Source organism: Panthera onca, chromosome D3, assembly GCF_046562875.1.
Source record: "Panthera onca isolate mPanOnc1 chromosome D3, mPanOnc1 haplotype 2, whole genome shotgun sequence".
Classification (NCBI taxonomy): Eukaryota; Metazoa; Chordata; class Mammalia; order Carnivora; family Felidae; genus Panthera; species Panthera onca.
In genome coordinates, this window is record NC_138350.1 from 8,419,293 (window position 1) to 8,433,136 (window position 13,844).

Genomic DNA, 13,844 nt, shown 5'->3' on the forward strand with positions numbered 1-13,844 from the left:
TCCAAACATTTGGAGACTGACCTTTTTTTTTGTGCATTTCAGGTCGTGGATTCACAGATAAAGTGGATCGACTAAAACTGGCAGAAATTGTGAAGCAAGTGATAGAAGAACAAACCATGTCCCATGAATCCCAATAATGACGGCTTCAGACTTTTTTTTTAACAATTTGAAAAATTATTCTTTAATGTATAAAGTAATTTTTATGTAAATTAATAAATCATAATTTCATTTCCACATTACTTAAAGACGCTGTATAGATTTAAATACAGAACTTACTCATAGTATAGTTCATTTGTTTGTAAGAAAAGCTCAGTTCCTAGAGATATACTATTACTCTAGGACTGTTTTCTCATATGTTTGTAAGATGATAGATGGTATTGTCAACAAGATTGTTTTATTTGTAATAAAGTATACAAAAACCATTTGTCAGTGATAGACAAAGGGCCGACGATACTGACCTGTCTGTTCAGTAAACATTTGAATCAAGTACTGTGGAATCTGGTCTCACTCACCCTGTGTATTTGCTTTCTGCACCATCGGTAGGTTAGCTCTGGTGCCAAACAGATTTTTGTGGCTCCATATTGCAGACTGCCTGCTGGAACCCACAGGATGCCAACTCCCATGATAGAAGAGGCAAGGAGCTGAGGCGTCATTTCTCTTGTCCGTAATTCCTTAGAGAAAAGTGATAACATTTCTCTTTTTTTGGGGTCAGATCTTTTCAAAGGTATGGGAGGTTTCTTACATCTAACAAGATTTCGAGTTTATTCTTTTCATGTAGAACCAGAGCTTCATTCTGCTCCTCTGAGGTCCTGCTCAGTCCTCTTCCCTTCCCCACAGGCCTCACCAAGCTCTGTTGCTGCTGCTTCCGTTTTTCTGTTCTCCTGGCCCTTTTTATCAGATAATTTTTCTGAGAAGTTACATATCATGTAAACTAGACTACTGGATTAGCATCTAAAATGGTCCAGTTTTTGCTTCTAAAGCTGCCCTTTTACTCTCTGATATTTCGGCCTGCGCTTCATGTTGGCATCCCCAGACTATGTCTAATTCGTTCAGTGCCCTTCATTTTCAGGAAGGGTGGTTTTCGGCCAGAGATCAACAGATCCTTGTTTGAATGGAAAACAAGGCTGGATGCTTTTTTAGTTTTCTGTTGTAGACACGAGCTTCCATAACAAACCGTTATTTCTTTGTGTGTTTGGCAGTTTTTGGCAGGTGTCTGTGTTGGTAAATAGAAGGGCTAACAGGCAAACTCCCAATTCACAGAGCAGAGGAAGATGGTCGCAGGTGCAGTTCTTCACTTTTGTCCTGTCACATTCTCTTCGATCAAAATTGACCTCACAGAGCTCACTTCTTTTCTTAATGATTTGTCCACTTTGCTGAGCATGTCCTCAGGATGACATTTGGTTAGTATGCATCACATGTATGTGACTGACTGGAAATACATGATAAAAACACAAAGCATCTTATAAGGATTACCTTGTCATATTGGGTAATAGATACTTTTTACGGTAAGGCTCCCTAATCTTAGGTGACTAATAACTGTTATAAATGGATACCCTGTAAGGAGAATTCAGTGCTTTTAAATACGGCAAAATCGAAGAGTTAGGCAGCAGAGAAAAACAAAATGTTTTCTTATTTATTGCCCAGAAGACTTAGCTGAGAGTTGAATTAAGGGTTGAATTAAGTTATTGTTTTTTTAGTGAAATGCAGTCTTACAAATCGCTTACTGCAATCAGGAAAAATGCTGCACTTATTTCTAGAAGAACAGAATGAATGTTCACCTGTTGTTTTTCTCAGGGCAGAGGTATTGGCTGGAGGAAGGAAGGCCATAGTTAACTTTGTTACTCTTTTATTTCAGAGTAAATACTGGTATGCCCAGTCTACCATTAACTTCTCGATTTGTTATTAGGGTACCTTCCAAAGGCTCTGGATGATTTTTTTTTTCCTTTAGCATGTGGTGAATTTTAGGCATGATCTAAAAGGACATCCACAATAGTGCTTCCTTTTACTCTAAGCAACAGTTGCCCACATTTTAGTCACGCCGGGCCGAATTAGTCTGGCCCCCAAAAGAAGCGCTGCGTCCACATATGCCCACATGAGAGAGCTCCATGCTGGAAGCTGGTGAATACCCTGGAGGACAGTCTAGCTGTTGTAATGCAAAAGTGGGTCTTACTTTGGACCCCTGACAGAACACTAGTTCCCAAAGGACGCAGCACTGTTTGTGGTCTTCAAAGTGGAATTTCGTTTGTGGGGTTTGTAGGCCAGTAGCAAATTCTGTTTTGGTATGCCAGTCAGGTTTCCTAATAAAGCAAATTTCACATGTAACTGGATGTGAAACAAAATCAGCTTCGTCTCTTCCTACCTCTAAATGCCTCTACCTGCAGGCAGTTCACATTGTAAGAACAGTTCTTGTAGGCAGGAGGTTAGAGTCTCCAGTTTTCCCACGTGACTTGCTAACCCTCTGTTTAACTAAAATCATTACTTACCACTCAAATGCCTATAGACTTTAACATAGTTATAAATCTGCTTGATGTAAAACAATTTGTGTATCTTTCCGGTTAAGTGTATAAGCATAGGAAAATACCTGTCAGATACCTGTCTGAAACATAGGAGGATAGCTTTTTAAAGCTAGAAATAGGTACGCTTTTTAGGGGCACCTGGCTGGCTCATCAGTGGAGTGTGCCACTCTTGATCTTGTGTGATGAGTTCAAGCCCCACATTGGGCATAGAGCCTACTTAAGAAGTGAAAAAAATTTTTTCTCTAAATAGATAAGTTTTTAAGAAGAGTTTGTTGTATTCATGTGAGAAAGAACAAATTGAAGGGATTATTGGTTAAAGAACTCAAATGATCTAAATCAGACCTTGTCTGTGAACACGTATATGTATATGTATTAAAGAAAATGTGTTTCAATTTAAAAACTGAAAACTTGGATACACTTAGCTTTAATTATATTTCTATTTATTTAAAAAGTAGTAGTGTTCTTTTATTATTGATTTGGTTCTTTTATCCCACAAAATGACTCAATTTGTCCTACATGTTTGGTTAAAATACAGGGAAATACCTTAAGTTTGTATTAATTTCCAAATTATATAATTGGAAGAGGCTTTCTTCTCTTATATAAAAGAAGAAATCTAGCTAGAAATCATCTTACCTTATTTGCTATAAATTTCTTAATATTTGCTACATGCTAATGATGCCAGATGCTAATGATAAATTTTATCATCTGTATTAGGAATTAAATATAATTGAGGTGACCTGCTCTCCTGCTCACATCTGAGATCTTGTGGTACCGAACCATTCCTTTTTGAACTAGATAGGGCATATCTCCATTGTTGAGTGATAGTTGTAGTCATAACCGTTACTTCAAAGGTTTTATATTGTAAACGTTTGATTTGACATAAAATTATTTCTATACAAGATAAAAAAAGTACGGTCTTATTTTAGTTCATCTTAGAATGCACAGGAGAATAACTATGCAAAGAATGTGGATAGATAGTGCTTTTTCTCCCTTTCGATTTTGTACTGCAAAATACCCCAGGAAATTGACACAAAACCAAATCCAAAGACTTACACAGACAATACAGTTCAATTTTAGTGAAAAGAGTGAAGAAATCTTCAAAAAAATTCTTACAGACTCCAGTTTTTATTTTCTTGGTGGAATGGTAACTAGATACCTACTTAGTTTCTTCTTGTGTTGGGTCTGTTGGGAGGAACTGAATGTTGATCCTCCTCACATATTTCCATGGTAAAACTGAGCTCATTTCATTTGTCACTTAATATGTGCATTAGGAAAACTTCATAGCAGAAAAAAATATGTTTATATGCAGATATAAAATGTCTAAACTGAATGTGTAATGAACAAAGGCTGACAAAGGAGGCTTGGGCTGCGAAACAGTATCCTGAACGCTACAGAAATGGGGACGGGAGGCATGGGCAACAGAGAACTTTGTCCTGTTCAGAGATCCCCAAAGGATCCCTGTCCCCTCCCCCCAACCTCCTGCCAGAATGTTGGATTTCAAAGAATGAACAGATTAACGGATATCAGGAGTAGTGTGGCCTGGGTTGAGAATAAGGATAATTTGCCTGAGTTATAGTACTGGCTGGATCATTACAGTCTGCCCACATGGCATCTCTCTGTGAGGACAAAGGGAACTTACCCAAGGAACGTTAAAGCTACTGCTGTTGGAAGGAAGCCATATGGTAAGGGAACCAGAAAAGGCCAAGAGCAAGTAGAAATACAGTCCCTAAGTCTGTAACCCAAGAGCTGGACAGCAGCCATCCCTAAGGGAGCCAGCCCAGATCTGGGGCTGATACTTGAGTCTCTGAGGCTCAACATGCTAGGCAGAGCTGCTGCTGTAGGACGGAAGCCCTGCAGTGCCAACTGATTCACAATGGCTGTTTCAGTGGCAGCCTCTTTGAGACACCCTGCCTCTATACTGTCATCATGGAAAAACCAAGGGGCCTCGAAAGAGGGTAAGGTAAAGTTTCAGATTTGGGCTCAGCAGAAGAGGAACTTGAGGCTGGGGCAAGTGCCAGAACCCTCGTGTGTCAGATTGGGGATTGTGCTGCTGTTGGTGATTTTCCTGCCAAGCATGTACTGTGACCTGGGATCTGTATATTACTCTTCTTATGAAACGGTCATCCCCAAGAGCCTGACAGTCAAGGGAAGGGAAGACCCAGTGGAAAAGGCATCCTATATGCTCTTAATGCAGGGCCAGAAATGGATGATTCACCTGAAGGCGAAGAGAGACTTTTTTGTGAAGAACTTTCCAGTCTTCAGCTACCACAGTGGCGTCCTGGGGCAAGAAACGCCTTTCATCTCACATGACTGTCACTATGAAGGCTACATAGAAGGAGTCCCGGGTTCTTTTGTTTCTCTCAACACCTGTTCAGGCCTCAGGGGCATCCTGATTAAGGAGGGGAAACCCTATGGCCTTAAGCCCAAGGACGCTTCGAAACGCTCTGAACATGTGTTGTACACGATGGCACACCAAGCTCGAGTCTCCTGTGGGGTCACTTCCAAAGGCAGCCAAGTGGCGCCTGCCAGCCGGCAGCGGGGGAGCAGGAAGCCTCACAGTCCACAGGCACCGTCCTCCTTTTGGTCACACACCAAGTACGTGGAGATGTTCGTCGTGGTCGACAACCAGCGGTTCCAAATGTGGGGCAGTGACGTCAGTGGGACGGTCCAGAGGGTCATGGACATCACCGCTCTGGCCAACAGCTTCACCAGGGGGATAAACACAGAGGTGGTGCTGGCTGGAATGGAGATTTGGACCGAGGGGGACCTCATAGAAGTCCCGGCGGACCTGCAAGTTACACTCGGGAATTTCAACAGCTGGAGACGGGAGAAGCTCTCCCGTCGCGTGAAGCACGATGTTGCCCACATGATCGTTGGACATCACCCTGAAGGAGACGTGGGACAGGCATTTCTCAGTGGTGCCTGTTCAAGAGGCTTTGCGGCAGCCGTTGAGTCCTTCCATCATGAAGACGTCCTCCTGTTTGCAGCGCTCATGGCCCATGAGCTTGGGCACAACTTGGGTATTCGGCACGACCACTCGGCCTGCGCTTGTAGAGATAAACGCTTGTGCCTCATGCGTGAAAATATCACCAAAGAAGGTGGCTTCAGCAACTGCAGCTCTGATTACTTCTACCAGTTCCTCCGGGAACACAAAGGGGACTGCCTATTTAACAAGCCTCGGCCCCAACGTCGCCTGCGTAGGAATGCAGAGTGTGGAAATGGTGTGTTGGAGGACAATGAGGAGTGTGACTGCGGACCTGACTGTGGTGATCACCGGTGCTGTGACCAAACATGTAGGCTGAAGGAGCATGCACAGTGTAGTGATGGACTATGCTGTTCTGATTGCCAGTTGAGACATAAGGGATTCATGTGTCGTCCTGCTCTTGGAGAGTGTGACCTCCCTGAATATTGTGATGGTACGACTGCAATATGCCCCCACGACACATACAAGCAAGATGGTACAACTTGTGAAAGAGTTCACTATTGTGTTCAGGGTGTATGCAGGACCCCGGATATTCAATGTCTACATGGTTTTGGGTACCCTGCAAGGTCTGCCCCAGAAGACTGTTACATTTCCATGAACACCAAAGGAGACCGATTTGGAAACTGTGGCTTTCCCACATCACCTAGGTCAGAATACGTTAAATGTGAGGATGAAAACATATATTGTGGGAAAATCATATGTACAAATATCAAACATGTACCAGAAATTAAACCTAATCAAACAATGATTCAGGTCCCTCATAAAGATGATTTCTGCTGGAGCATGGATGTCTCTGACATTACTGATATCCCTGATAATGGATATGTGCACATTGGTACTCTTTGTGCCCCAGAGAAAATCTGTATGAATCGCTCCTGCACTGATCATGCTGTGCTCAACTACGACTGTGAACCGAAAGAAATGTGTAATGGGAGAGGAGTTTGCAACAATTTAAAGCACTGCCATTGTGAGGCTGGCTATGCACCCCCCAACTGCAAAACTGCAGGAAATGGGGGTAGTGTGGACAGTGGCTCTCCTAGTGCACCACACCCAGGTGAAACTCAAAACACTACCACTGTTCACAAAGATAAAGAAAATTTCTCAGACTGTTTGCTCATATTACTCCTGATACTTTTGGGCACAGTATTGATAATTGTTTGTGTCATCATCCTTTGTAAATGTACAAAAGAAGCTCATCCAGAACCCACAGAAAAGGGTCCAGAAAAGGCTGTGGTAAAGCCCCCAGAGCCTGAAATACCTGCTGCAGAAGAGGCAGCTGAAGAGCCTCCATCAGAAGAGAAAGAGAAAGAGAAAGAGAAAGAGAAAGAGAAAGAGGAAGAGGAAGAGGAAGAGGAAGAGGAAGAGGAGGAAGAGGAAGAGGAGGAAGAGGAAGAGGAGGAATCAGAGCCATAAGAGGGAGGAAGAAGTCAAATATATGAAGCATCTCAAGCACTGAGTGGGAATGAAAGGCTCAGGGATGTATAGGTGAAGTGGGAATTGATAGCTCCAGTGGCTCTAGAATTATTCAGTCCATAAAAATATACTAATGTAGGAGCAGGGATTCATCTGCTTTTATTATTCATTTTAGTAACTGAGGTTTTATTTATTTAATACAGTAAATGTTTTATTACTTCTTACTTTTCCACGTTTCATTTGAACTCTTCATATGCATCTATAGACATCGTTGTCTGCCTTGGGCCATTTTTTTCCATTCACCAGGAACTTTTTTAGGACACGTCATCTTTCATGTAAGCTGTTTGACATACATTACCACATGTACCTGCATTTATTATTTTCACTTGTTTTTTCATGCAATACCACTACATATGATGAGGACAGTTTTTAATGTGAGCAATTTGCCCTATAAATGTGCATTCAGAAAACGAGGAGTGTTTAAATCCAAAAATAAATAAAACTTTATTCAGATTATACATCTCTTCAGATTCCACTTGGCATAGTTATTGAGTCTACTTTGTTCTGGGACTCTGTGGGATGTACTATACCTGGTAAACCAGAAGACCCTGATTGTCAAGGGGCAAGTGTTGAAGTCATGAACCTTATCAAATCTGGCAGATGTTTAATATGACATATGTATATACAATTTATTACTTCCTGGTATTTCCAAGACCTTCCTATAGCCATCCTCACTCTTTATCCAAAAGGTTTCATTTCTTTTTCTTTTAGAGAAGCTTTCATAGCATTTCCTCTGTACTAATCTTCATGGGATGAATTTCAGATCTCCAAATATCTCATGTCTGATGAACATCATGTAGACTTAGCAAACTCTATTTATACTAATTTTATAATAGCATAGAGGCCCCTACCACAGTGCTAAGTATATGTACAAAACTAAAATTTTGTCTATTTTTAAAATTTATTGAAACTAATAACTTGTTGACGGACATCTGAAGCAATCTCTCCAATTACAGGTAATGGAACTTAGAGGTGGTAGATATTTCTTGGTGAAGACAGCACAAAGCAAGTGTAATATTAATGTTATTCATTCTGTGCTAGGAACTGTATTAAATACTTTGCATTCATTGTCTCAACTTAATCCTCCCAACTTCCCTATGAAACCTCCATCTTGTTCATGAGGAAGCAAAGAAAATTTGCTCTAGATCTGGTTAAGTAGTAGAACCTGTATCTTTCCTCAGGTATGACTCAGTCTCCATTTTCCATTTCTCCATGAGCTTTTTCCTGTGGTAAAAAGTGATGGGGAAGACACTCAATAGGTATATGCCTCTAACTGACCTCTATTATGAATTCCAAAATTGTGTAATCATTATTGATGAAAATGCCTTTTCTCCTATTACATCCTGACATCATGGAATGGTCATCTTATTTAGTGTTGATTGTAGATGCTTAATAAATGTTTATCCAGCGAATAATTAAATGGTGCTAACCATAAAATATAGGGCCAGATTCATTCCCTGGGCAGAATGTCTCTTGCTACTCCTTAACACAAGTGAAATCTAGACACAATATCGATTGCTAAACATTTATAAATTGTCAAATAATCAAAAGTTTATAAAATCTCAAATTCCAGCAAATGAAGTTTGAACCAGATTATGATAGTCTATGGTAGGGCAGGTGGCCAGTTTTAATGTGGGCAGGAGAAAGCAGATGTAACTTGGGCTATGAAATCTCCGTGTTCCAAGGGTCCGAGTTACTTGTGAAGCTCAGGTGACAACAATTCCGCATTGTGTGTACTCTAGAAAGCACACCTTTTCACCTGACTCCCCTCCCCATCTGAGGGATTCTGACGAATACTTGTAGCACTATCCAATAATCTGTGTCAGTAGTCAACAGACAGCTGCTTTCCTAAAACTTCTGATGGTGACCTGCTTCTATATTTTGCCCATCTTTCCTGGGCAACTATTGTCCTTTCTGTGCTGCCTTAGGCGAGTGGAAACCCAGGCCCTTCCCTTAGTTCCTCAAAGCACAGCCCCATCCAGGCTCTACATTTTTATCTACATTTGTGGTTGAGGGGAACAAAGAGAAATTATAATATGGAAAAGAAAAACATTTGGATGCTGCAGATATGTATTAATGTTTCTAAGAGTCCAGGGGTCATGCCCAACTGGTGACCTGGATAGGCCATCTCTCTCCTTTTTGACCTGACCTAACATCCTTTATGGTTCCTGTAGGAGTGCTTGTGATAATATCCTCATTACTTGGAATCAGATTCCACCACATTCTCTGGGGCCCAGTGAGAAGGGGAAAAAAAATTTTTTTAATGACAACTGAAAACCTAGATCACGTCATCATAACCTCACATGAACACACAACAGAGACAAAGCATGAAATTAGTTTGACAAAAATTTAGCTTTTTTATATGTTCAAACTTCATTTCTTAAGCTTATTTTTTATTTTTATTGATATATAATTGACATAACATTAGTTTCAGGTGTACAACACAGTAATTTGTATTTGGATATATTTCGAAATGATTATCACAATAAGCTAACATACATCACCACACATAATTTTTTTTTCTTATGAGAACCTGTAAGTTCTACTTTCTTAGCAACTTTCAAATATATAACACAGTATTAATTAGTCATCATACTGTATATTATATCCCCAGGACTTATTTATTCTATGATTGAAAAGTCTGTATCTCTTGACTGCCTTCACCCATTTCACCAATCCCTTCATCCCCTGCCTCTGGAAACTTTTCATTTGTTCTTTGTATCTATGAGGTATTTCTGGTTTTTGTTTGTTTTTAGATTCCACATGTATTTGAGAATATATGATATTGGTCTTTCTCTATGGACTTATTTCAAATTCTGTCAAGGTCCATCCATGTTGTTACACATGGCAAATTTCCTTTTTTTCTTGTTGAATGATATATATATATATATATATATATATACCTATATATAAAATACTCCTTTATATATAGTAAACATACATATATATTTTCACATTTTCTTTATCCATTCATCCATTGATAACACTTAGGTAGCTTCCATGTCTTGGCTATTGTCAATAATGCTGCAGTGAACATGAAGGTACAGGTATCTTTTCAAGTTAGTGTTTTGTTTCCTTTGGATAGCCAATAGTGGAATTACTAAATCATATAGTAGTTCTATTTTTAACTTTTTTGAGGAAACGCCATAGTGTTTTCCATAGTGGATGCACCAATTTACATTCCCACCAATAGCGCACAAGGGGTCCCTTTTGTCCACATCCTCACCAACACTTCTTAGTTCATGTATTTTTGATAATAACCATTCTAACAGGTGTAGGGTGATATCTCAGTGTAGCTTTGATTTGCATTTCCCTGATGATGAGTGATACTGAGCTCCTTTTCATGAACCTGTTGGCCATCTGTATGGCCTTTAAAAAAATTTTAACGTTTATTCATTTTTGAAAGAGGGAGAAAGACAGAACATGAGCAGGAGAGTGGCAGAGAAAAGGAGACAGACACAGAATCCAAAGCAGGCCCCAGGCTCCAAGCTGTCAGCACAGAGCTGCAAGCAGGGCTCTAAATCAAGAGCCAGGAGACCATGACCTGAGCTAAAGCCGGACGCTTAACCGACTGACCCACCCAGGTGCTCCTATGTTTATATATATATATATAAACATATATATATATATATAAACATATATATATATATATAAATATATATATAAATACATATACAAATATACATACATATATATAGAGAGCATGTGTGCACGTGCACCTGCATGCACACGAGCAGGGGAGGGGCAGAGAGAATGGGAGAGAGAATTCAAAGCAGGCACCACACAGTCAGCACAGAGCCCCAATTCCACAAACATGGAGATCATGACCTGAGCAAAATCAAGAGTCAGACGCTTAACCAACTAAGTCACAGATGTCCCCTGGTAGGTCTTCTTTGGAAAAATGTCTATTCAGATCCTCTTCCCATTTTTTGATTGGGTTGTTTTACTGCTTTTTAGTCGTATGAGTTCTTTACATGTTTTGGATATGAACTCCTTATTAAATACATGATTTGCAAGTATTTTCTCCCATTCAGTAGTTGATGATTTCATTCTGTTGATGATTTCCTTTGCTATGGAAACTTAGTTTGATGTAGTTTCAGTTGTTTATTTTTGCTTTTGTTGCCTTTACTTTTGGTGTCAGATCCAAAAAAGCACTACCAAGACCAATGTCAAGAAGCTTATTGCCTATGTTTTCTTCTAGGAGTTGTATGGTTTCAGGTCTTATGTTCAAATATTTAATCAATTTTAAGTTAATTTTTGTGTATGGGTATGATAGTGGTCCAGCTTCATTCTTTTGCATGTGGCTATACAGTTGTCCCAACATCATTTAAGAGACTGTCCTTTCCCCATTGCCTATTTGTGGCTTTACCGTCCTAAATTAATTGACTATATGTGTGAGTTTATTTCTGGGCTTTCTATTCTGTTCCATTGACCTATGTGTCTGTTTTTATGCCAATGCCATACTGTTTTGATTACTAAGCTTTGGTAATATAGTTTGAAATCAGAAAGTGTGATGCTTCCAACTTTGTTCTTCTTTCTTAAGATTGTTTTGATTACTTTTGTGGTTCCACACAAATTTTAGGGTATTTATTCTATTTCTACATAAAAATACTGTGAAATTTTTGTAGGAACTGAACTGAATCTGTAGATTTCTTTGGATAGTATGGGCATTTTAACAATATTAATTCTTGGGGCGCCTGGGTGGCTCAGTCAGTTAAGCGTCCAACTTCTGCTCAGGTCATGATCTCGTGGCTCATGGGTTTGAGCCCTGCGTCAGGCTCTGTGCTGACAGCTCGGAGCCTGGAGCCTTCTTCAGATTCTGTGTCTCCCTCTCTCTCTGCCTGTTCTGCTTCTCTCAAAAATAAACATTAAAAAAATAAACAATATGAATTCTTCCAACCCATAAGCATGAAGTATCTTTCTACTTCTTTGTGTCTTCCTCAATGTCTTCCATCAGTGTCTTACAGTTTTCAACTACAGGTCTTTCACCTCCTTGGTTAAATTTATTCCTAGGTATTTTATTCTTTTTGAGGCAATTGTAAATGGGGCTCTTAATTTTTCTGATAGTTCATTATTAGTGTATAGAAACACAACTGATTTTGTATATTGATTTTGCATCCTGCAACTTGACTGAATTCACTTACTAGTTCTAAATTTTCTGTTGGAGTCTTTATTACTTATTATTAATAATGTTTAAACTTTACAGCCAACATGGGGCTTGAACTCACAACCCTGAGATCAAGAGTCTCATGCTCTACTGACTGAGCCAGGCACCCTAGTGGAGTGTTTATATGTCATCTGCAAGTAGTGAGGCTTTACTTCTTCCTCTCTGGATGCCTTTTACTTTTCTTGCCCAATTTCTCTGGCTAGGATTTCCAATACTATGTTGAATAAAAGTGGTTAGAGTCGGTATCCTTGTCTTGTTCCTGATCTTAGAGGAAAAGCGTTCAGACTTTTATCACTGTGTATGATGTTATTAGCTGTGGGCTGAAACTACATTCCTGAGTAGAATTTTGTCATTTAGGGTGGGGTATTGATCAAAAGTCTCACTAAAATGTTTTCATAAAGTGAAATTTAAAAAAAGCAATCTTCCTCCACCAATGAAAATGCTTAACAACTTTAAAATAAGTTTTCACCCTGCTTCTAGACATACAGCTATCAAAATTTTTAAACTTAAAAAAATTTTTTAATGTTTACTTATTTTTGAGAGAGAGACAGAGTGTGAGTGGGGGAGGGGAAGAGAGAGAGAGGGAGGCACAGAATCTGAAACAGGCTCCAGGCTCTGAGCTGCCCGCACAGAGCCTGACACGGGGCTCGAACTCAGGAACGGCAAGATCATGACCTAGGCCAAAGTTGGATGCTTAACCGACTGAGCCATCCAGGCACCCCTGAGCTTCTTTATCAATCCCTTCATTATATATGTCTTATGGCTCTAGGTGATTACTTTGTAATGGGAAAATGAATCTTCCATTACCTTTCCCCATAAATATGCACAATCCACCACCTTATGGTCCTGTTATGAAAAAATAATTCTATTCCAGAGAGACTGCCGGGGAGAGAAGAAGCTAAACAGTTTGACCTTGATCTTACCTCTGAAATAGATCCTGTATCTTTGAAACCTATGACATAACTGTAATTATAGACATTTCAAATTATCAGTTTTTGTTTAATCAGAGGGGGATGCAAAATTTGCCTTTGTAGGAGAACCTTTTAGTGAGGTTTTATTTTAAAGGTCAAACTCAAGGCCTGTTCTTCATTAGAGTGGTTGAGACAAGACTGATTATACAGCTTGACTAAACTTATAAATGAGTGGTCTTCAATGCAGGCAAAGTTACATTCTTATAGAATTCATTGTAATGTTGATCATTGAGAAGGAAGGATCTTGTGAGAGAAAAGTTGGAAGTTGGGGACTTGGGCTTTGTATAAAAGGGTGCAGGTAAAAGACTGAGGCATGAGAATGTCTGAAGGTACCCCCAACCCCCACCCCGGAGGGGTAGCCTCTGTGAAGTCTTGAAGCATTGATGTCAAGCATCCATTATCCCCTGATTTCTGAACTATAATCCCTGCTATTTTCAGAAAGCTTAGACCAAATACTTTTACAAAATGAAACCATTATCCTACATGCTCCTTTTATTTTGGACTCCCTCCCTTTAATAAGATGCTCTCTTAATTTATTTCACTTACCATATTCTCTTTTCACCCCCTTGACTGACTGCAGTTCTCCTCACTTTATTCTTAGAAATCACTGCTAACCTGGTGTACAACTTTCCACATTCTTTTCCATAGTCATATAATTAGATATAAATATTTTAGGGGTAATCTTTTTAAAATGACCTCATGTTATCTACATTCCTTTGAATCTTGCTTTTATC

At 39.6% G+C, this 13,844-nt stretch overlaps 3 protein-coding genes across 8 annotated transcripts in view; 2 read left to right on the forward strand and 1 right to left on the reverse strand.

Moving 5' to 3' along the window:
* MAPKAPK5 (MAPK activated protein kinase 5) overlaps positions 1 to 239 on the forward strand; it is a 43,935-nt gene extending 43,696 nt beyond the window's left edge. For all 6 annotated transcript variants that reach the window (XM_081790680.1, XM_081790681.1, XM_078435799.1 and 3 more), the window contains one exon: positions 43 to 239. In XM_081790680.1, the coding sequence (XP_081646806.1) occupies positions 43 to 137 (95 nt within the window). In that variant the 3' untranslated portion in view covers positions 138 to 239. The remainder of the gene's footprint in view (positions 1 to 42) is intronic.
* Positions 1 to 13,844, reverse strand: part of TMEM116 (transmembrane protein 116) — a 147,948-nt gene that overhangs the window by 35,628 nt on the left and 98,476 nt on the right. The gene's annotated exons all lie outside the window — the stretch shown is intronic.
* LOC132665360 (disintegrin and metalloproteinase domain-containing protein 1-like) lies at positions 4,017 to 7,430 on the forward strand. The gene has a single exon (XM_060612319.3). It carries the CDS (start codon positions 4,390 to 4,392, stop codon positions 6,910 to 6,912), a length of 2,523 nt encoding a protein of 840 aa, XP_060468302.3. The 5' UTR covers positions 4,017 to 4,389; the 3' UTR covers positions 6,913 to 7,430.

Bases quoted from the DNA above. Each gene is read 5' to 3' on its own strand.
- LOC132665360 (XM_060612319.3), top strand. From the start codon at position 4,390: ATGGCTGTTTCAGTGGCAGCCTCTTTGAGACACCCTGCCTCTATACTG.